The sequence below is a fragment of the Apodemus sylvaticus genome, chromosome 8 (genome assembly GCF_947179515.1).
Source record: "Apodemus sylvaticus chromosome 8, mApoSyl1.1, whole genome shotgun sequence".
Taxonomy (NCBI): domain Eukaryota; kingdom Metazoa; phylum Chordata; class Mammalia; order Rodentia; family Muridae; genus Apodemus; species Apodemus sylvaticus.
Window position 1 is genome coordinate 102,896,260 of NC_067479.1, and position 23,632 is coordinate 102,919,891.

General features: G+C 37.6%; 1 protein-coding gene across 7 annotated transcripts in view; it reads right to left on the reverse strand.

Annotated features, from left to right (window-relative positions):
- Nrg3 (neuregulin 3) overlaps positions 1–23,632 on the reverse strand; it is a 1,124,474-nt gene that overhangs the window by 144,715 nt on the left and 956,127 nt on the right. For 4 of the 7 annotated variants that reach the window (XM_052190678.1, XM_052190682.1, XM_052190677.1 and 1 more), the window contains exon 4: positions 3,236–3,262. In XM_052190678.1, coding sequence (XP_052046638.1) covers positions 3,236–3,262 — 27 coding nt within the window. The remainder of the gene's footprint in view (positions 1–3,235; positions 3,263–23,632) is intronic. The other 3 variants (XM_052190679.1, XM_052190683.1, XM_052190681.1) reach the window with 1 other exon arrangement.

A 23,632-nucleotide genomic window follows, 5' to 3' on the forward strand; every position in this document is an offset into this window, starting at 1 on the left:
AACATTATTTTACATATTTAGATTCAGCCAAGTGTGTAAGTGGACATGTAATGTAATTGAAACAGTATCTTCACTAATTCTGTAAACCCATCCCTGCTCTGAACTAGAATCTACAGTTGCCATCACCTATCTGCATATAAGACATTCCTCATAGCTACAGCTTACAGATCAATAATTTCCCTCCAAGGCAATGTATATTTCAGGAATCAAATAGTCACACACTGAAAACTCATTTTCTATAAGCCTTCAGACCTATGATTTGACTTTTACAAGCCTTGCTATACCCTGAGGCTTGAGTGTCATATAGATGAACTACACACTAACCTATTAATTTACTTGGATCATGAATGGCACTTCTAATGAGTTTTCATGTAGACCATTCAATAGACATTTTAGTTCCACTGTGCTATATACATGGCAGCATTGCTACAAGTTTGCTGATATGATGGAGACTGGTCTATTTCTCCCGCCAAAGATGATTAGCACTTCATATAGCAATTTTGTTTGCCACCTTGACACTTTGCTTGCAGGATCAAAAAGGCTCCAGCCCTACCACCAGTTGGGTGGTGATTCCTATATCTCGGGGTGTTCTTTTCAAAAGCCATAGAATATCCATTCTCAGACACTACAATCACCAGAACCCAGGGAAGCAAATTTCTTTAGCCATCAGGCCTAGTCTTCATTTTTCTAAATGTGTCTTTGAGGGTCATAAAACCGATACAACTATACCTATACCCTGCTGTCATTAGAAAATGAGGAGGGCTAACTGCTTACTCTTCTCACTATCATAGTCACCATCGCACAGACCATGTTCATTGCTTTCTGTAGCTTGTAGCCCATGACTGAGTGTTAGTCTCTCCCTCCTCTAAAATTTCTCACTCAAATCTTTCAGCAGCCTTTGCCACCACAGTCTCTTTAACTCCATTTTCTCCTACTGTAACTAAAATACAAATCTAACATGAATAGTCAAAATCTTCTTTCCATTTAAAAACAAACACTTTAATTTTGTTAACAACATTGTGGATCTGTACTCCTGGGCCCTAAAGAACTCTTTTTCTTGTAAAACTTCTGATTCTTTTCATACTTCAGGCTTTGTCTTATATTATAAATTACTAAAATTAACTGTTTTTTTACTGAGACTAGGATTGAATTTCATAGTCACAGTTGAGGAATAAGGGAGTTATTTGATTAGTTCTAGGAAAAAACTATTAAGTTAATAGTGATATGAACCATTTCAGACCATGTCTCTTAGGTAAAAAATAAGCAGGTTCTCTGTATCCATATACTAGAGGCAGATGACAAGGCAAACTGAGGAGACATTGAAGCTGCAGGAAAAAAAACAGTCCAGGTCACCTAACCACTACAAAGCTGAAAAGTAGTCATTTGTTGACTAGAGCCACTTGTTCTGGGCAAGAAAATTAGTACCTGGCAATATGCTGCTTCTTTTTTTAGACACCAAGTAATGTTTTTTAATCCAACTGCTTTAGTTATAAATAGTAAACTTTTCACAATAGACTACAGAATTTTTAATATAATAAATATTTTCTATCTCAATTCTAAAACTCTACCTTCACCTTCACCTTCAACAACAGTAATATTTACTTAGAGAATGAATCCAAAACCATATCCTCTCAAATCTTGATCTCCAGTTGGATTTGTTTGCTTCTTTTTCTGTCTGCCTAACCTCATAAGTAGGTTCTGAATTTTTTCCTTTTACCTAGCTTCTTCTTCAAATTATCCATCAATATGCAAGGGTACAAATCTTACTCATGGTACAAATTTGTGGAAGCACCTCAATTTTGAATACTATTTGATATTATATTAACATACTTTTATACTAGCCATGCATTTCACAGTTGAACTGAAACTTCAGTTGAGAAACAACCAGTTTCATTGCCCTTCTTGTATTTTAACCAGGTTTACCTACCAGTGTCTCAAACATGTAGTAAATGAGCTGTCTGCCTTCTCCATAATGAGATAGTGGTGTTCATAACCAGAGCAGTTATGGGCAAGGTCGTGAAACAAAGAAGAGAAATTCTCATACTAATCCATATCACCCATACTTCCATCAATACAACCAACGTGGCATCTTCTCTCAAATAGGGCACCCCAAACTCACACTTCTATAACTTATCTCCTAAGCATTTCCAATGATTGTTCTCCTCTGTCATCAGGTTTTCAGTAACAGCTTACTGTCTAAGAACATAAATGATGAAATTTGTAGTCAACCTTCAGTCTCATACTGTAGCTTTCCTCATCACTCCATTTAATACATGTGTTAATATTACATTCTAAACACTTACTAGCTTTTCCACATACTTCTTACATCTCACAAGTCCAAACTTGCCTGTGTAGAGTTAAGAGGCTTTGCCCAGCTTTTCTCTAGTAATTTGCCTTCTTTTTTTTTTTTTCTGAGACTGGATAGGCATGGTCTGAATGAGTAGGCAAATGGATGAATGAGTGCAAGTGAATTTCTCTAAATTCTCACAGCCAACAGACACATATGAAGCAAGTATTCATATCTACTTTAAATAAGAGGGGGAAAGTGGTGTTAAAATTCAAATGGGCAGAATTTGAAGAAAGCAAACTCAAATGTGGATTTTCTAAGTTTCTCTAACTCTTTGTTATTTAGTATCTTCTCATATGGAATTCCACAGCAAACATTTCATTTAACTTGTAATAAACTCAAAATTAACTCTGATTTTTAATACTATTGCCCACGAATACAGAAAGTAAAGTTCTGTGAAGACATTCTAATATTTTCAAGAATGTGCCATAAATTAACATATTTAATAATCATTTAACAATATTTAAAGATGAATTATTTTCATTTTGTTCATTGAAATGGGTCCAGATTTACAATAAATATTAGTACTGATGCTAACGCATACCAACACATCCAGGATGTAAGAGGAAAGTGGATTTTAGCAGAAAACAATGATAAAGATTTTGAATTGTTGTTGACTATCAAGTATATGTCCCATTAAGAAATACTGTTCTAGAGGCTTATCCTATTTTTGCAGACTTTCAGATATGCTGATCATCATACCCCCTACTGGATATGTATTGAGGCTTTAACTTTGAGCTGTTACCTTGTATAAAATGGACTAAAAAATTTTTTGACAGCTAGAAGGACCTAATGAAACAATTTTTTATTATAATCAGATGGGGACAACAATATGTACAGTAATGAAGTGATCTCAGAATACTTAAGGAATAAATTGTTTTGTCTTACCCATGAATTCAATCCCCAAGTGGTCTGCTACATCAAAGTCGGCATGGAAAAAAGGAAACAGAAAGAGAATTGGATTAGAAAAAATGCAAACAAGAATATCAATGCTTGTGAGACTATCCTTCCAAGGCACAGAGTATGTGTCTATTTTAATTATTTTAGCTTAATAGGTGAAACTTGTAGACAGCCAACATTAACAGTATTGCATTTAATATTTATTTTTACAAAGCTTATAAATTATTAGTTGGCCTTTTATTGGAATAAAATATATAGTAAAATACACTAAATAAAAGTTTAAGAGAGGGAGTGATCAAAAATTTTCTAGTAAAATAACTTTCATAATCCATGATATTCTTTGTAGATTCTTTGTAGATTAAGGCTTTGTTCAACATAGATTTATTTGCGCTTTTATATTAGTAAGAATGCCAAAGTCCCAACCAGGCTATAAAAGCCTATAATGGGGTGTGCTTCACTTTTATGCACAGAAATTGATGATTCTTCCTTGGACAAGTTATATGAAACAATTGTGCAGTGGGAAAACCAAACATCATACATAGGTCACAAAGTCTTGGGTAGATTGAAGATACAAATCCTGCATACCTGACCCATAAGCCCTGTGACTGCTTAACTCAACACAAACAACTGAACAAAAACAAATGGCCAAGGTGTCACAATTTGTCCTGTGTGCCCACAGACACAGAAAGCCTTGAACAACTGGTCTGCCCATGGCCAGCAGAGTATTAAACTGTACTTGGCTTATTTATCTAAGCAGAGTCTTGTTTCTTTTAGTCATTTAATCCTGTCCTTGCTCACTTTGTTAAATTCAACATTACTATTGTTTTTGTTTGCACAAGTATTTGTCTGGAGTGAGAGGAAGTGGGGTAAAAGGTGACTGCTGAAACTGTATTTGTTTCCAAATTAATTATTGACCTCTTTTTAGGGATCCCCTGCTTAGTAAAAGAGCATTTCCATTTAGAATGTATACAAAACTACTTATTACTATTAGTGCATATATGCATATACAAATAGGCACACACACACACACACACACACACACAGAGAGAGAGAGAGAGAGAGAGAGAGAGAGAGAGAGAGAGAGAGAGAGAGAGGTAGGTAGGGAGAAGGAGAGGGAGAGGAAGAGGGAGAGGGGGAGAGAGAGAGAGAGAGAGAAAGAGAGAACATTGTTTAGGCATTTCCAGAAGTTTACATACTTAACTCATTTGTCCAAATTAACTTCACCAAGTTTACCTCCAGCTCCAGCTCTACCTCCACACCACCATCACCACCACCACCACCACCACCACCTCCGTCACCACCATCATCACCACCACCATCACCACCACCACTATCACCACCACCACCACCACCGTCACCACCATCATCACCACCACCACCATCACAACCAGTGGTTTTAGGGCTCTTCCATTACACTAGTCAGAAGCTATGTATTTTATTCTCCCTCCCCTACAAGCAACCTCTTCATTATGAATCAGTTCTACTTGCCTACAGTTCACTTGAAGTGACGAAAATTTATGTAAATTACTAAATGTCTACTTTTACAAAGAAAGATGGCAACAGTGTTTCTAGAACACAGATTTACCTCATCACATCAATTTTTCACTGATCACACTGTGTTGATATATACTTTCTTCAATCCCTTACATTTTGGAGAAAAAATAGTTTCTTGTTCTCAATGAATTCAATCATCATCAGTGGAAGACCACCGAGTAAAAATCTCTGGTCATGTCCTCTTAGTAATACCATATGAAAAATTACAAAATGACCAGAGAGTCAAGAGGCAGAGATATTGTTCCTAGGCAGGATGAAAGTTTCTATGCAAAAGAATGAGATTTATGACCAAAGGGCAAATCCATGCTCACAAGTGTCTGCAAACCAGAAGTCTCTGACTTTGTACTCTGGAAAGATGGACAAGATACTGATTATACAGAATTCATAAGTAAGGTTTGAATGAGATTAGCTATCATGAATATAATTAAAACACGGACACAATTCTTCATTTGCATAAGGACAGGAACAATAGAAAATCAAGAGACGACAATGTTTACATATCAGGAAGCAGAGGCTTTCAAATGGACCACAGGTATTCATGGGCATAAACCTGAAGTGAGAAGGATCCAAGCCTAAATTCGATTGAAAAGAGCTTTCTGATAAAGCCTACATGAATCAATATTAACCAAGACTGTTTTGTTGTCCTGGACTTAACTGGTGGCCAGCCTCCATTCTGCCACACCCTGTAGTTATGCACCTATGAGTGTGACAAGGGATATAGACAACTAGGCTTCGTGAATAGACTGAGCTAGGAAGTAAGCAGTGGGTTGATACATTGACAGTCAGACTGTGTACTTTACAATCGCAACAACTTCCTGGCTAGCATCACAGACAAATAGCACAACTAAAACTTATTCAAATGCTGAAAAATATAAATATGAAGCTCGGTTGAAAGAAATCTTTATTAATATAAAACATACTAGACTTTCCAGCAAAGTTCTATGTTTTTGATTATTGAAGGTAAATTGCTTAATAATTTTTATAATAGCCTTTTCAAAGAAACTGACAAGAATGAATATACAAATAAAAAATCAATTTTTATTTAAAAATCTGTAGCTCCTGCTCTTTCACAACACCCTATCCACCATACCACTACAGCATATACTGATATATTAAAAATTCTGAACCCTGGGATCACTATTTATCAGTTTGAAGACACTGACAGGCTTTGGTTCACACAGAAGGATCAATGAAAAGCCATGAAAAGCGCATGATAGAAAAGCAATTAATTTTGTTATTTCAGTCATACACAGAACATAAACAAGGCTATTTCTGGGAAGACTGTGCTGATTATTTCTCAAGGTAAAAAGCCTGCCTGAAGATGTTGAGGCCTGCAGGAAAACATCAAGAGGTACAGAGTGAGAATTAGTCAATTAATAGTTCACTTATTTATTCCCTCAAACTGCTGAGTACCAAGAACTGCTCAGATCTTAGGTTGAACTAAGAAGCACAGGGCTGAAGTCAAAGCCATCTGATTTCCCCTTAAGCATACATGGAAATGCAAAATTTACATATTTTTAACACCTCAATCAACTTGTTTTAGAATATCCATACCCTTACCATTGTGTGAGAGTGTTTTTTTTTTCCCACTACTCAATGTTCAGGAGATGATATAGGATGAGATGAGCTTATATACTGGCAACTATACCCTCTATAAAAGACATACACAGAAGGGCGAACCAAATTTCCCCAATCATATGGGGTACAGCTGCAATTGAGCTCAGGTAGCCTGACTCTCAGTCTTTATTTATCCAATATAAAAATGTCTTCCCTCTAAAGAGATAGCTACCTTTTTGCAATGTCATGAGGAAATGAGATCTTTGGGGATGAATTATTTAATCCACTTAAAAAGAGTAAGTTGTTTTCAAGCACCCTTGAGCACTCTTGAGTACCCTCCAGCAACACTTACTTAATGGTTTCCCTTTATTTACTGAAGGAAGGCCAAAGATAAATTGGTTGAGGGATGTATAAAGGAAAACAACTGTTTCCTGTCACCAAGGAACCAAACTAAGTCTATTAATATTTCCTCCTTAGTTACCAGAAAAAAATTCTGTAAGATGAGGTTGATTTGGTTATTTTTATATATAGCAGATGCTAACAAACTTGTGTTTGAAAATCTGCCAAATATTTAACTAAAAATCTTAAACTTGGAGTAATATTTTGCAGATGTCGGCAACTCTTCCCAAAGACCTGAATGATTTCACTAGCTTTAGGAACAAAGAAGTGTTAGGAAGACATTCTGTCAGGTCAGATATACTGGACAACTTGTCACATCCAAGCTTCTATCTATTTTCCCAAAAATTAATTATCCCTAGTATGTTACATGATGTATTTATTAGAAGATACTAATGTTATAACACAGAAAATTCAAAATATTCACTGTATTCCTTTCTTTACACATTACCATTTTTATCTGGGACAAATACTGAAAATACAAGGCTCTGCTAATAACAGTATTCATCATGAGGCAGGGATATGAATTTATTTCCCATCTAACTGAAATTCAAGGTCCAGATGTCTGAAACCAGTTCAAATTCTCCTGAGCAGGGACAGCAGGATGCCTCGGTAGGTATCTTAGTTTCCTGTCATAGTGCTGTGATAGAAATACCACTACAAAATCAACTGAAGAGAGAAAAGGTTTACTCAGTTCACCCTTCGTTGCTACAGTTCATCATGATCAGAATGTTTGGCATCACCCACCTTGAAAGAACTGATCACAGTCATCCACAGTCAAGAACAAAGAGAATGGATTAGTGATTAGTTCCTTTTCTCCTCATAAATAATTCAGTATTGTCAGGGAGTAGTACCTACCACTATGAACTAAATTCAGTTTACACATCATCTCCCATAGGCATGGCAACAGGCCAACTCAATCTAAACAATTCCCTTTAACACCCCCTTCCATGGTAATTATAGATTGTGTCAAGTTGATAAACAACAACAACAACAACAAGTAGTCATCAAAGTCAGTAAAGATGCTTTCTAACCAACTTAAAGACTTGTCTTTCATCTACAGAAAAAGCATGGTAGAAGAACCTACTTCTGCAAATTTTTCTTTAATCTCATCATATACACACATACACCTATATAAACACACAAGCATACACTAAATAAGTGTAAAAAGAACTGGAACAATGGAAGCCTATTGTTATAAGCTGATATGTCAAACACAGCTGCCTAAACTTCCAAAGCAACACTCTGAACAAAGGAAACACAGTTCTTGACTTAATTCCATTCTCCAGATAAATGGGACACTGTGTTTCCTAACCGGAGGTAAGGAACTCTGTGTGGTACAGCACAGTGACACAGCAACAGTACCTTGGGCCCCAGCCTCAGTGCTTGACTAGAGGGATTATATCAAGGTGCTGTTACCATGGAGGATTGCTGCAGGTGCTCATTTAGACTTTTGATCCATGAGTAGAGAACTTTCCACAAAAATAGTGATCTGAGATTTATATAGTTAAAACACTGGAAGCCAGGGAGATGGCTCAGCTCTTAAAGGGCACCTGTCAACAAACCTAATCTTAATTTGATCCCTAGAACCCCCACAGCAGAAGGGGAGGATCCACTTTGTAAGCAGTTCTATGACTTCCATGTGCACACTCTGATGGACAAGGATTTGCACATGCACATGACCATCGTTGAGTTTTTCAGTTGAAACCAGAGAGGTGAAATTATCTCCCCTGTAAGTCTCCCTCTCTTCCTCCTATACACAGAGAGAGAGAGAAAGAGAGAGAGAGACAGAGACAGAGACACAGAGAGAGACAGAGACAGAGAGAGAGACAGAGACAGGCACAGAGACAGACAGAGACAGAGATAGAGACAGACAGAGACAGAGACAGAGACAGAGAGAGAAAGCACAAATGTTAAAATGTGAAAACAGGTTTTGAAAAAGAAAACTGCAATATTGCCTCTAGGTTCAGTGGCTGCTCCACAGCAGGAGCCCTAAAAGCACCTTAGATGAGTGTGGAAAAAATAGCCCCTGTGACTGTTCCGGAGGCAACATTTTCCGTTTTGCCAAGAAGGCCTGTGGTTTCTGGGAGTGCCTACTGTTCTAGTGATCTCTGGCAGCTACTATATGAAAGCCTTGTCATTTTAGCATGGAGCAAACCATCCAATCACTTACAAAGCATGTCCCTTACAAAGTGTTGCTCTTCATAATGCAGCTGTAGTCTATCACTCCATAGGTTCCACTCTTAGTTTTTTTTTTTCAAGAACATGTCCCTGCTGTAGTGTTTTGAATATGCTCGGTCCAGAGAGTGGCACTGTTCAGTGGTGTGGCCTTGTTGGAATAGGTGTGGCCTCAGTGGAGGACGTATGTCACTGTGGGTGTGGGCTTGGAGAGAGCCTCCTCCTAGCTGCCTGAGGATGTTAGTTTTCTCCTCTTTGCCTTCACAACAAGATGTACAACTCTCAACTCCTCCAATGCCATGACTGCCTAGATGCTACCAGGCTTCCTGCTTTGATGATAATGGACTGAACCTCTGAACCTATAATCTAGCTCCAATTAATGTTGTCCTTTGTAAGAGTTGCCTTGGTCAGGGTGTCTCTTCATAGCACTGGAAATGTTAACTAAGTCACCTGATGATGTTCCAGGAAGAAAGAGTCCATTGGAACATAAAAGACAAAATGAAATTTGTGAAGGCTATAAGTGAAATTCTGAATATTAGCTAACCTTTCATGTCTTTTTTTTCCTTAATTCCAGGAGTTCCTAAAATTCGTTAGGATATTCTAGTTTCTCATGAGGTAATAGTAGTTCATGCATTCTCCTTGCTCCCAGATGAGATTATGGGCAAGGTAAAAGAAGTCATTTGCTGAACAGTGTCAGACTTGTCCCCATTTCATACAGCATGGCAGGCAAACTAGAAAAGAAGGAGTTGCTACCATAGGGTTCTGATCAAGGAAGAAAGCTGGGGGCAGTAAGTACAAGAAACTCATGGGCAGCTTCTTCAGTCTGGAAAGTAATATGTGAAATGTGCTGATTACACATGTCATTTATAAAGTCAAGGAGTCACAACACAGGTGAACTGAGTTTGACAAAGGCTGCCAGAGCATAGAGCTATGTCATTAGGGGAAAGAGACTCTAAGTAGTCACTGAGAGAAGGTGGTAGCAGGGGTCAGAGTGAAGCGCAGACCTAAATCCCTCTTGTCAGGTCCTACAGCATCAGGGGGTGGGGTGGGGGTAGACAGGGACAGATCTCATAAGATTTCATAAGGATCTATGAAAGGGAGGAATGTAACCCTGTAACGGGGAAATTGGGGATGACTGTGCTTAGAAGCTCTGTTCAGTCCTGTCACCTGGCCCTAAAGGGAAAGGCAGGTTATCACGTTTTCCCATTCTAGCTATTTTGTGAAAGCATTAGGATGTGAATACAAGTCAGATTGCAATCTTAAGCTCCCTTTGTTACTTCAGCAACCCTACAATTTTAATTTTCATGAGCACAATATATTTTGCATAGAGATTACACATGTTTTGAATAAAATTTGCAAATAAATATAAAAATAATATTGATAAACAAATAGAAACCTTGTTCACTAATCACTGATAAGCTTTATTCTATCTTTTTAGTACCTCTTTTACATTTGCTGTATAAGCTATGCATCAAGTATACGCATCACCCTGCATCATAAGGCCAGAAGACTATCTGTGGATGTATCAGCTCTGGAAGCACAGTCTCTCACCTCTACTACACTGGGACCAAAGGCATTTTCCACTGTTGAGAAGAGGCCATGACACCATTACTGTAGCCAGCATCCCCACAGACAGGCCATCAATCATCAAGAAAGCAAAGGCACTCTCCAGAAAAGCACAGAACCCCATTTTCCTTTCCTGGGGCCTTGTTACAAAGCATGATCTCTTTATTTTCCTTTAAAAAAAACTCTGTTGTTGATTCTTTTTGGACACAGGCATCTCTATTTCATAGTCCTATAAACAAAGTAAGACAATTCATTTGTGGTAATGGAGAAGCATCTGCACTGGAGATTGGGCCACATATTCATGTAGTTCAGTCTCAAGATAAGCATATGCTTCACTGAATACAATTATAAAACTTCACGTGCTAGGGAGGTCCTCAGTGGGTAAAGACACTTGCCCTCAGGCCTGATGATCTAAATTTAGTCTGTGGATAGAAGGAGAAAACCAACTGCCATAGAGAAGGTGAGCACAGGCAGACACACAGATGCACACTCACACAGACACAGACACACAGACACATAGACACACACACACACACACACACACACACACACACACACACACACAAATAGATGCACGTTTCAAAAGAGTCCGAAGAAAGCTTCCTTAGTGATTCATGGGTGACCATTTGCTTTTCACTTACTAGAGCAATATCTTGCCAAGCATGGAACTCAGTGATAGAGTTCCACTAGCACACACACAAACACACCCACACACACATATACACACACATACACACACAAACACAATACACAAACACACACATAAACACACAAACACACACACATACACACACACAAACACAATACACAAACACACACACACACATAAACAATGCACAAACACACACATAAACACACACACACATACACACAAACACACAAAGACAAGCACACACACACACACACACACACACACACACATATATATATAGTTTAGTCCCCAGTCTTGCCAAAAAGAAAACCAAGGGAAAGATTCAAAGATTAACCATGACTAATCTGTTTGAATCATTTTGATGGGTAGGACTTTATAGCATTGGGTATAACCATCTCCAAATTCCCATTTCCCTCCAATGAGACATGCTGATACCATGACAAGCTTCAAATTGGCAGTTTAGAAGATTAGACCTAAAAACTAGGCTTCGGGCAGCTAGTTTGAAACTGTCTCACCACCCAGCCTGAAGCAAGGACAATGGGTCAACAACAGTTTCCAGCCCTTACACCCTGGAAAATAGTTCTGGAATGTCCCAAAGAGATAGAGCCTCCTACCTGGAATTTCTCAACAACAGATTCTAGCCCCCATGCCCTGATAACAGTTTTGGAATGTCCCTAGGAGAGAAAGAGCAAGATAAGGTCATCTACCCCCAGAATTCTCCTAATGCACTTTAAATCAAGCCTTCGAGCTCACTTGGGTATCTCTCCATCTTGGTAATGGGAGACGCCAGCATGCTGGACTTCCGTAGAATAAAACATTCTTTGCGTTTATATACTATTTGAGTCTGGGTATCATTCTTTGGATAATCATGGACCTTTACATCTCTAATTGAAGATGTTAATAAAAGTTTTTGCTTTATATAAGAACATTGCATTCAAAATTAATCCTCCTTTTCTTTTGCCTGTTACCAGTGATGATCAAACTGAATGAGGGAAGTCATTGTGCGGTTGTGTGTTAATGTAACACATAGTTAATGTTAGCTTCTTGGCATGTTTTGTTATCCTTCTCCCTCTTCTATGGCAACTTCTACACAAGTCATGCCTTTCTATTTCAAATGTAAGGATTAGAAATTTTGCCATTGAGCCCTATTTAACAAGTGAAGCAATTAATTTTCTGTGAAAATTAAAAGGTCACATTTGTAGATTCCTGGGTTCTCTGGGTGGAAAAGTTTCATAAATCTCTAGATTTAAGAATTTTTATATCCTTTTCCTTTATTATTTGAATTTTTGATGTATCTAAAGAACGTATCTTGATCATATTCACCCTTCACTACTCCCATTCCCTTCTCCCGGGGCCCCATTCCATCTCTTACCCAACCTCATGTCTTCATGTTATAATTCCTTCTTTCCTTGCTTATTTTATCCATTAAGTCCAATGAGTGTTACCCATATGTACATTCATGCAGAGTCATCCACTGGGTCATTAATAACTTTCCAGTGTCCATATTCCTAAAAGAAATATTCTTCTTCCTGAACTGCCAATAGCTCTTCAACTGGGAGTTGACCCTTAGGAAACCCGCTTTTTCCATGATTGAATTTTTAACTGGTTTTGTCTTGAGAATAAAGTAGTGAGGAAAAGGAAGCCTAGAGATGGGTTAACCAGAACTCGGGATGTGTGAAGAAGCCTGATGAAAGCCTATTGGTCTGTAATCTGACTCGTATGTCCCTTGCATGCTGCTTATCACTTCAGGCTATCATTGAATGGACATTTTCATCAGAAAACTTTACATGTTTCTATGATAAGTAAACTCTTTTTGCATGTGATCTTTAAGAATTTATCATTCAATAATGTAAATGTAAGCAAGACTTGCAATATGTCTTGTTTTGTTCTGAGTATTGAAATCCCATCATTTTATATCATTGAAGATATCAGAAGATGCTTCGGACATACGCAGATGCAAATGCTTCATGTTGATTATTTACTCATCACTGAACAAATTCCTGACAGAGACAACTAAGAGAGGGTAATTGGTTTTGTCTTATGATTATTCAGAACATAATGGAAGGTATAATAGAGAAAATCTGTTAATACCATCATGGCATGAAGCACATTGAAAACTACTAGCAAAGAAATGGGATCCTTGATTTCATGAAATCTGAACTTGTAGTTCTTGAGTCTTTTGAAGTGATTTATGGAAAGAATTTAGAAAGTTCCATAGATGTGGATGAGAGGACACAGAATGTTGTGAAAGGGGGTTTAATGTGCAATGCCAGTGGGAATCCAAGTGCTGAAAGCCATATGAACAGTGAAGGCTGCACTCAGAAAGTCTCCAAGGATGGCCAGCGTCCTGCTGGTGACTGGACTAGAGGCAGGTTGTGTTATATTTTAGGATGAAATTTATATACACGCTGTGTTCTGATGTTCTGAAATTTGATAGAAGCTTGGGTTTAAGTGAGATGCACATGAATCAATATGAGACTCACTGAGGGAACGTTTTTTTTGGCTAAGACTCAAGGAAAGGGGGCACTTGAGCAAGATTTTTGGCAAGCTGAGTTGAGGGGTTTGCGGTAAAGGGCATGAGCATGTACATGTGCTGGGATCAGTTGGTGCAATGAGTTATAGCAGGACAGGATACCACACTATACTTAGGTTGTTCTTGGGAAACCTACTGCCTCAGTCTCCTGAAAGATTTGATTACAGGAGTGAGCCACTAACTTCAGTTCTTGAGGCTTATTCTTCCTGGTGTGTGTGTGTGTGTGTGTGTGTGTGTGTATAATTTTTAAAATTATTTCTTTGATTTTTTTAATATAATATTATTACATAATTTCCTTTTCTTGTCTCTTTCAAAACCCTCCCATATACCCTCCTTGCTCTCTTTCAAGCTCATAGTTTGAGGCTTTTATTTTAAGTAGTACCTGTAACCATCAGGAAATTTTATTGGACAAGTTAAAGCCACCTGAATTTCTTTAATTTAGATTAATCTCATATTTAGTTCTCAGTCACTTTAGCTTTTGAAGAGCAGGCTCCTTCATTAGTGATATCTGGTAGACATTTTATTTTCTAAAAATATAAACTTGTGTGTAGAAGCATTGGTAACCTTACATTTTAAATAGTTCTTTCGATGTAGAAGGCAGCTACCTGGCTACGTAAAGTTAGTTGATAGAAAACCATGGCCAAGGAGATTGTTACTGTTTATACAACCATCAGCTCATACTCTTTTATAAGTAACCCTATTACAGGATACACATGCACACAGCATACATGCTTCTCCTGGCTTTTATATTATTTTAATAAACTCCCAGTCACCTCACAACAAACTACTCCCATATTTCATGGTCCAAACTCTCTACTAGCTATTTTTGATTTTCTGAATTATTGCTGGCTATTACATAATTCTACATATTAAAATTGCATTCCCAGCAAGCAAAACATTACATCTTGAATTGTAACTTATGGGAATATCTCTATACCATAATTAATTAATTGATCCACTATCCCCTTGATGTCTCTCCCAGTTTTCTCTAGTGCCTTTCAAATAGTAGATGGTGATTCAGTAATTGTTAGGTTGATTTTTTTTTCTAATTCTACTTTTTTTTCTTATTGCAGATAGACTATAGTGATACTTTCTTAAACTGGCTCATGTATAAGTTATATGGTCAAGGGTATAGTATGGTCTTCACTTAAACCATAACTATAATATTCCAGATTTTCTTAGAATTTGTGGGTTTTCAGCTCCTTCTTCTCCTTCCCTCCATTTTTATGTTGTATGTGTGTGTATGTGTGTGTGTGTGCTTAGAGTTATATAAGGTATTTTTCATTGACTTGTCTATCACCTCAGACATGTGTGAAGAAAAGACAAGTCCTGTTGTATGTCTTATTGTAATGCCTCAATCAATGATCTCAATAGATACATCAACCAATATAAAATGTTCATATTTTGTTGTTTTCAGGAAGAGAATTTTACATGCAGTGTCAGTACAATTACAGAGAAAACCATACACAAGTATCTCATTCCTGACCATCCAAGTCAACCCTGTCTCTCCACATGCACACAGAGCAGTACCTATGGAATGAGGGAAGTTGCTTCTTTTACCTTCCTATGGCTGTGACAAATACCCATATTTGGGGTGTCTCTAAAGTCTTATTTTAGAGATAAAGTCTTATTTTAGGTTCCAGTTCATGGAATAGAGTCTACAAGGGTGGGAAAGGCATAATAGCCGTAGTGGGTGGGACAGCCTCAAGAGCATAGAGCTGCCTGCTTATACTGCATGGGCAATCAGATGCAGAGAGTGAATTGGGAGTGAGGCTGTGCTACAAAGCCTAACCCCATCCCCAGTGACCTCCTTCCTCTAGTGAATCTCAACCTTAAAGATTGTACAGTCTTTGCAAATATTACCACCATCTGGGAATTAAATGTTCAAGCACATGATTACATAGGGAACATGTCACATTAAAACAGTATGACCCACTTCTAAAGACTAAACCTTATCTAGAAGAATCCCTCCCCTACCCTTCCTCACCAAGAAGTGGGGGGAAAAAAGATTGTGGAAGCCTGGGGATTTGAGAACACCAGTAGAACTCATCCCACAGAATCAACTAAGTAGGCCTCATAGGGGCTCAAGGAGACTGAAATGACAAACACAGACCATGGATGGGTGTGAGATAGGTCCTCTGCATATACCTTATGGTCATTAGCTTGGTGTTCCTTTGGGACTAACAAACATGGGTGTAGGGGGTTCTGTGACTCTTTTGCCCTGGCTTAAGATTCTTTTCCTCCTACTGGAACGCCCTGTGCAACCTTAGTATAAAGGGTTGTGACTAGTCTTATTGTAACTTGTTACAGAGTGTTCAGTGACTATCCCTGGGAGGATAGCCTGCTCTTTTTTGGTTTTTGTTTGTTTGTTTGTTTTTTGTCTGTTTGTTGTTCTTTGATTTTTGTTTTGTGCTTTGTTTTGTTTTTGTTTTGCTTTTTGGGTTTTGTTGTTGTTAGTTTGTTTGTTTGAGGGGAAATGGAGGATGAATGAATCCATTGGGGACAGAAAGTTCAGAGAAGGACTTGGAAGGATGGAGGAAAGAAAACCTATGAGAGGAATGTAAAGTACTAAAAAAAAACAACAACAAAAAAGCAATAACAGTTTCTGAATACAATATGCTCTCTGAAGGGTACCGGTCTTTAAATTAGCAGCTCTCCATTCTTATCTTTTACACAGTGCCCCAAGAGTTGTTCTGTCCACATCATTGTAGTCTTTCTTATGGGGATCTGAAGTCTTTCATCTTTCTGAGCATCAGACCCACTTCTAAGGATTAAACTTTACCTAGAAGATAGGAACTATGTAAGGCACTAGTGTGTGTGTGTGTGTGTGTGTGTGTGTGTGTGTGTGTGTGTGTATTTGTGTCTATTCTAAACACGTGTGGATGAATAACAAGTATCTACATCAATCAACTTTTGAAAGGCACATATTTTAGTTGTCTACTATTTGGCAATGTGGTTTTACAGAAGTGTACAACATTAGGCAACTGGGAAGAAACTACAGGAACTTTGTGGTTTATTGGTGATTGTTTTGTTGCTTCCTTCTGACAAGGTAACACACTCCAACATTGGCAAAAACAGGCTAATTTAATATTTAATGTTATCTTTTATTGTAAAAATCACTGGTGTGGGAATTGTTTCAAACTTTATGATTCTTGCATTGCATATTTCTATTACAAGGTTTAAAAAGTCACATTAATTTATACTTATAAGCTCCTGAACACCTGGGAATACTTGATAATGAGCACAACAGAGGACATGCATGCCCACTAATGGATTAATTTATTACTTCTGCAGACTTAAAATGGAGCGATACGATGGAATTTTTTTCCCTAAATGCATAATCAGTTGAGAATGTTATTTGTCTCATTTAAATTCAAGGAACAATCTATCTTTTCTTCCTGCTTCTTAAATCCATTAAGCAGTTAATAACACAAGGGCTAATGTGAGCATCCTTTCTTTAATAGAAAAAAAGGGAAATTAAGCTAGAAAATCCTTCTCTCAATAATGGATACCTCAAAGAATCTGAATTATTCTTAACAGTACAGAAAAAAACTCAAGTTCCTTTACTATAATGACAGAGGAAAGTATTATCTACTAATTATCAACAAATAATTAATCAGTTGAATCTGGATATTTTGAGTATCTTAAACTCTTTCTCTCATTAACATCCTTTATAGATTTGAACAGTTTATGTGTTTTCTAGAGTCATGAATAGAAATGGCCACTCTGTTGAGCATGCTGTCAGTGGGATAAGATTTCATAACAGTTTGTGTATGTCATAACTTAGCTATTCATGATCTTATAGCCACTTCTACTATGATAGCATCACTAAGACAATTAGCAAAGCAAGCAGAACCTATAATATTCTTCCTTGAGCCTGTCATCTACATGTAAGACATGGAGAACCCAAAAAACCATTCACTTCTCCTAGTATCTGCACTCACTTCCCAGTGCTGGGTCAAAAAAAAAAAAATAAAGAGTAGCAATTTAGTGGAGGAAGGATTTATTCTGGCTCACAGTGTAAGAATGCATACAGTCCACCAAGTCAGAGAAGCACAGAAGCGTGAATTGATGTGGCTCCTCGCATTCTCTGTGGAGTCAGGGGCAAAAACAGATGATGGGAGCACTCACTCATTTGACATATTAGTTTTCCACTTTTATTTACCCCAGGACACCATTAATGTGATGGTGGCTACCCATATTTAGGTATTAGCTATTCCCCTGTACTTGAACCTCTCTTGAACATCCCTTCAGAAACAAAGAGTTAATATCTCCTAGGTGACTCCAAACCTATCAAGCTTACAAGGATGGTTAACAATTTTAGCATCCTTTGTATAGTTCTTCTTCATATAGAGTCTAAACTTCACAGAGATGATATAATTGGCTGAAAATTAAAAGTTATCTTCTTTTATTAAGTTATACTGTTGTCATCTGTAGAAAAAACCTCCTTGCCTCCATCTACAGATCGCATAGCAGTGCTCCAGCCCAATCAGATTCATCTGTGAAGTCTTGCACATTTCTTCGTTTACAACCCTTACTTTTCTGTCACATTCTGGTAGATCTTACTAATTGTTAGGCTCTTTTTAAGAAACTAGACTACCAAAGCTGTGCCTGTACACAGTGACTGAACTAGAAATGATTTTATGGACTGCCCTACCTTTATGTGTTTTACATTTCATTCTAATTATTGTGGTTGTTTCTTCATTGTCTTATTATCACCTGATGACTGCAAGCAATTTGAGAAAATCAGCATGCTTGATTTCTATTTATATAGAAATAATAGATTCGAAGGTAATTCCTTGCACAGATAAAAGATCTGAGTAAATAAAATCTGCAAAGCCTCATAGACTTTGTCCAATGTGATGTTTGTTGCTGGTGCTTTGTCCTATCTTACCTATAGCCACTCTTTAGTTATTTTAGGAGAAAGAGAAGATTATAAAATTCTTCTTGTTGAGTATATTGAGTGAGTAATAATATATGCATTCCATGTTGCATTTATGAAGGTCAGAGGGTAACCTAAGATGTGTAGAGTTGTCGTCTATCTTTTTTAGGACAGGGTCTCTTTTGTTGTTTGCAGCTGTGCACAACAGGCTACATAACCATCAGGTTTCCATGGATTCCCCTGTCTCTACCTAACCCTCATAATCCCCATAGAGTCCCCATTTACATGGGTTCTGGGGTTCAAAGGCAAGTAGAACCTCATGTTTATGCAGCATGTGCTTTAACACACTGAGCTACCAATCTGGCCCTGAATGTTAAAATCCTCGGCCCAGAATAAATAAAAGGTATGAACAAAAGATTTGTCACAAAGAGCCAGACTCTAACTATTGCTTCGGATGTTACATTTTTTTTGTACATGGAGGTAGAAAGTGGAAGATTGACAGAACACTTGAAAACAAACCTTCAGAAATAACCCCTGATGCTGCAGAATCATACACTTCTTTTAAATAAAATCAAAGGAGCTTTAATCAGAGGAGACAAAACTGGATTATCAGATGAGGTTTTCCAAGCAGGACTGCCTTGGGTTTCAGGAAAACCCCAGACGATTCTGTGACTATGTTCTTTTGTACCCATTCACAGTAGTCGATAAGCTGTTACCAAATGACCAGAGAAAAGTATTTTAGGTGAACCAATAAATGAAGCAGATATAAAATCCACTTTATTCCACTCACCACATCAACAGGATAGCGGACTATAAAGACTATAGAAGACAATGACCTTGGTGAATTAATAAAGAATTTAATTATCTGAATAGAGACCCTCAGGATAATGGCACAGAGGATTACCCATCTCCAACTTTAACCCTCCTCCATAGACCCCAATATTAGATCTTGGGCAAGCCATGCCTCTTCTTCAAATATGAACTACAGTTGAGTAGTGTTAAATGACCCACCTACAATTATAATTTTATTCTACATAATCCAGTGCACAGGAACTTGGAAAAGAAAATAGAGAAATGAAATAGTAAACATAACAATGTATCTGAAGCAGGCCTATATTTTATTTACTGTACATGCCTTATCTCAGTTGAAACCTGCAGGACATGATGAAGTAGGAACTTTTATATGCCCATTTTAGAGTTGTACCTGATAAGGGGCACACAGACAGAAACTGCCTAGTCTCTTCAGCATGTAACTGACAGTGGCAGAATTTGAATTCAAGTAACAGCTTTCAAAGATCTAGTCTTTGAGCCCATTTCACAAACGACCTTTTCTCTCAATGTCATTTTAAACTGAAACTTGTTTGTGCTACAAAAGAAGATAATTCTAAAACCTATTTCAAAATGAGATACAATTTTATTGTGCTCAATGATATTGTTCTATTTTATACTTCCTGTTCATGCAAACTTTCTTTTTTCAAACATTTTGTATCTTGCTCTTGGCAAACCAGGATGTTAAGCAAGATAATGTGTGCAGGAACTAAAAAACTATTTAAACAGCCAATAAATCTTCAGCAAGATTTATGAAGTTTCTTGCTGTTAGAGTCTTATTCTTGGATCTTAATGTGAAGTCTTGTTGATATTGGACTAAAAGAATTTTCTTGGTGTCAAGTTACTTTAAATGTCCCTTTCAAATAATTTCTTGTCTTGACATATGGGTAGGTAGATGATAACTTGCAGAGATTTGATATAAAAATAAAACTTATTTGCTCATCAGTGGGATTGTAGTGTGACAACAGCTCCTTAGGTTCAGAAATTTCAAGCAGTGTTGTGTGTAGGGCCAGTGGGTTTTATGGTAGCTGATGGATTCCATTCTCAGAATAACTGTATAGTATTGGCAAACCAAATTCTCCTCTACACCAACTTTATTCTCTGCAGCATGGACATTTTTTTACCTCTTACTTAGATGCTCCTACAAACAGGGAAATGCATGCAGCACCCTCCATAGACCTGAGTTCGATTTCTGCTTTGTGGCTTGTCTTGTGTAGCTGCAAAGCTCTTCCAACCCTTCTCTTCCATTTTTAATCCGGTATACTCCAACTGGCCCCAAACAGTCACTCGTCCTTGTTCTTTTATTAAAAGGACGTTTCTCGTGTGCTATCTCTGCTTCCTTGGACTTCTTCCTACACATCAGCTGAAAATGTTCCTTCAAAACTAAATAAGACCCAGTGTGGTGATATGTACTTTTAATCCTGTCACTCAGAAGTGGAAGGAGGGATGATCCTAAGTTCAAAGCCATTCCGAATTATGCAGTGAGATCAAGCCTAGCCGTGACAACACTGAGATATCTTACCTCAAAAAATGAAAAAGAAATTGTATCATTTCTTTTCCTCAAAAATCAACCCATTTGTTGGAGTCAGATGGATCAGAGTCACCAAAAGAAAAGACGCACTATCAATTAACCTGGACTTTAAAGGGCTCACAGAGAATAAAACAACAACCAAGGAGCTTGAATAGGACTAACCTAGGTCCTCTGCACATATGTGTGACCTTAGGGAAGGTATTTAATATTCCTATGTCTCAATTTCCTTCTCTAATTAAAAAATAAGATGCATATAATTAAAGGCTTAAATGAGACAAATTCTATATGGAGGTCCTGTTGTTCCTGCATTTTGTATCTCTCCTCTCCTCTAGCATACCATTTCAAAGTATCAATATAATAGATGAAAACTACACATTTTGTAGCCTACCCTGAACTCGTTAGTTTTGCCAAAGGGTAGTGATATTTCTGAAAATGAATTATCATTTGCCAGAGTTCTTTCAGTGAAGTTCTTCACCAAGGAAAAGATTCAGATGACCATGCCACTGCCACACACGAGGGGCCTTCTTCCCACTCTCAACCTTGCAGGCAGGTTGAGGTTGCCCACTATGAAAAAGAAGCTTCTAAGAGGACAGGCCACCACAGATACAAAGGTTGATGAGGACCTCCAAGAATGAAATCTCCAATGAGGCCTTTGTGTAATGTTATATCACTGTATTTCTCAAACCTCGTAAGTTCTCTTCACTCCAGGAAAAAAAATCCTCCATTTCTCCTCTTGTCACAATCCTATGCTTAAAAAATATCTCAGGACTGTTTTGCACAAGTTGGGGTATTTGTTCAGATCATAGTGGATGGTTCATCTTTCTAAGTTATTCTGCAACTTTAATCTCACCCAGGAAACAAGGTAAAATGCTAGAAAAAAGTTCCTTGTATCTAGTGCTAAATCTTTTGAAAAGAAGAGTATTTGATTGTAGTAAACTTGGATTATCAGCAGCTTATACCTGGTCAGATGGCAGAAGAAACATGCATATCCTAGGGGCAGGGGTTTTAATTAAATTTTCAGGGTAATATTTGTCCACTTGCGTGTTCCACTCTCCATATGGACTATGAGTGCATATGAGTGTGCATGTTTACAGCCGCTTAAAGGTGAGACTGTACTAACTTGTCTTGCCTTAACAGTACTTCCTTTGATCAGCTTTTACTAATCAGTGCAGTGGATCTAAACAAACTTCCACTGTGCTGTATCACCTTCATTTTATACATTTCTTTGTTTCCCTTTTCATAAATATTTACATTTTATAATGCCCACTTACTCTTGCATATTAGAAATGCTTAAAAACAAATGTTTACTTTTTATTTCTTATGTACTTTTAGCATGAAATAATAAAAAGCAATCCACACTATACTGACAATACACTGGCGGGCTGTCCAGCCAGACTCTGTTCTCCTCTCCTGGATACTCTCTGACCCAGGGCTCCGAAATCACTCCACCCAGCTCACTAACTTCCCACTGTATGGCCAATGCCATGCCAGTCCCACGCTTCCAAAGTCTCAAGGCCTTTTGGGGTCCCCTTCTTGGAAACTCATGCTTTACCACCTTACTTTTCTCTCTGGAACCCAGTTGAGTCACTGTGTGAAGGAAAACACTATATAAACTTAGTTCAGAATCAACAGGTTACTCAATTGCTGAGTGCAGTAACAAGCATCCTAATTTGTAAGCCATCCTAAGTTAAATCCTCCGGTAGCAGATAACAATGGATCCATCATCTGAACCAGGGGTCTTTGCTACCTGCATCTTGACCTCCACATGTCTCCCTTATAAAAGCCCCAAACCTCTTTCTGCCTCTCCTCTTCCCCTCTCAGAACTGGAAGTCCCACATACTCTTCACCCAGTGATTGGTTCCTAGAAATCTTTGTTTCACTTGAGTATGTGATTCACTCCTTGTCCCAGGAAGCCCTTCTTGGGGAATTAGAATTAGCATTAAAATATAAACAGCACCAGGGCTATCTACACCAACTTATTTATTTCTCTCAATTTCTGAGTTTCTAGTCCATATTTGTTAGGATTTTCTAAGAACAATTCCATCATTCAGCCTTGCCAAGCATAATTTTAATTACTCTGTGCCTTACATGAAAAAACACAGAATAACATTGTTCTACCAGTTGTCTGTGTTTTTTAGATCTGCAAATCCTTCACTTTTTAAAATATGATGTATATGTGAGAAAGGAAATAACTTTCCCTTTTCAGGAGGGGTTTATTGAAGAGGAAACTTCATGTGTTCTGGTCTGTGTCTGTGATAGAAGTAACAATAATAGAATGTCGGTTACTTAATTTTATTTCCAGAAATGAATAGAAGAACGTATTTCCCATGGTTGAGTGATCCATTAATTCAAGTTTTATATGAAGTATTACCGGTGGCATGTATAAAGTCACAACCAGCTTGTGTCACTTGAAAGATTTAAATTTCCAATATATGCTTTGAACATCATATGAACAGGTGTCGCAGAACTATTATTTCAATACTGAAACAGTTAATAATTTCTTGTTCCTCAAAGAAAATTACAATTTTTGCAATTGTTTTTATAGTTGTTGTTTCAGTGTTTCAAACTGTGTTCTTATACCCAAAAATGATTGTAGGTTCTAGCTACTCATCATCAAGGAAACTTCTCTTTAAATCAGAGGGAGAACATTGCAGAAAACCACAACTAACCAAGATGCAGCAGAGCTGTGGAGCCTACTCCCAATGGAT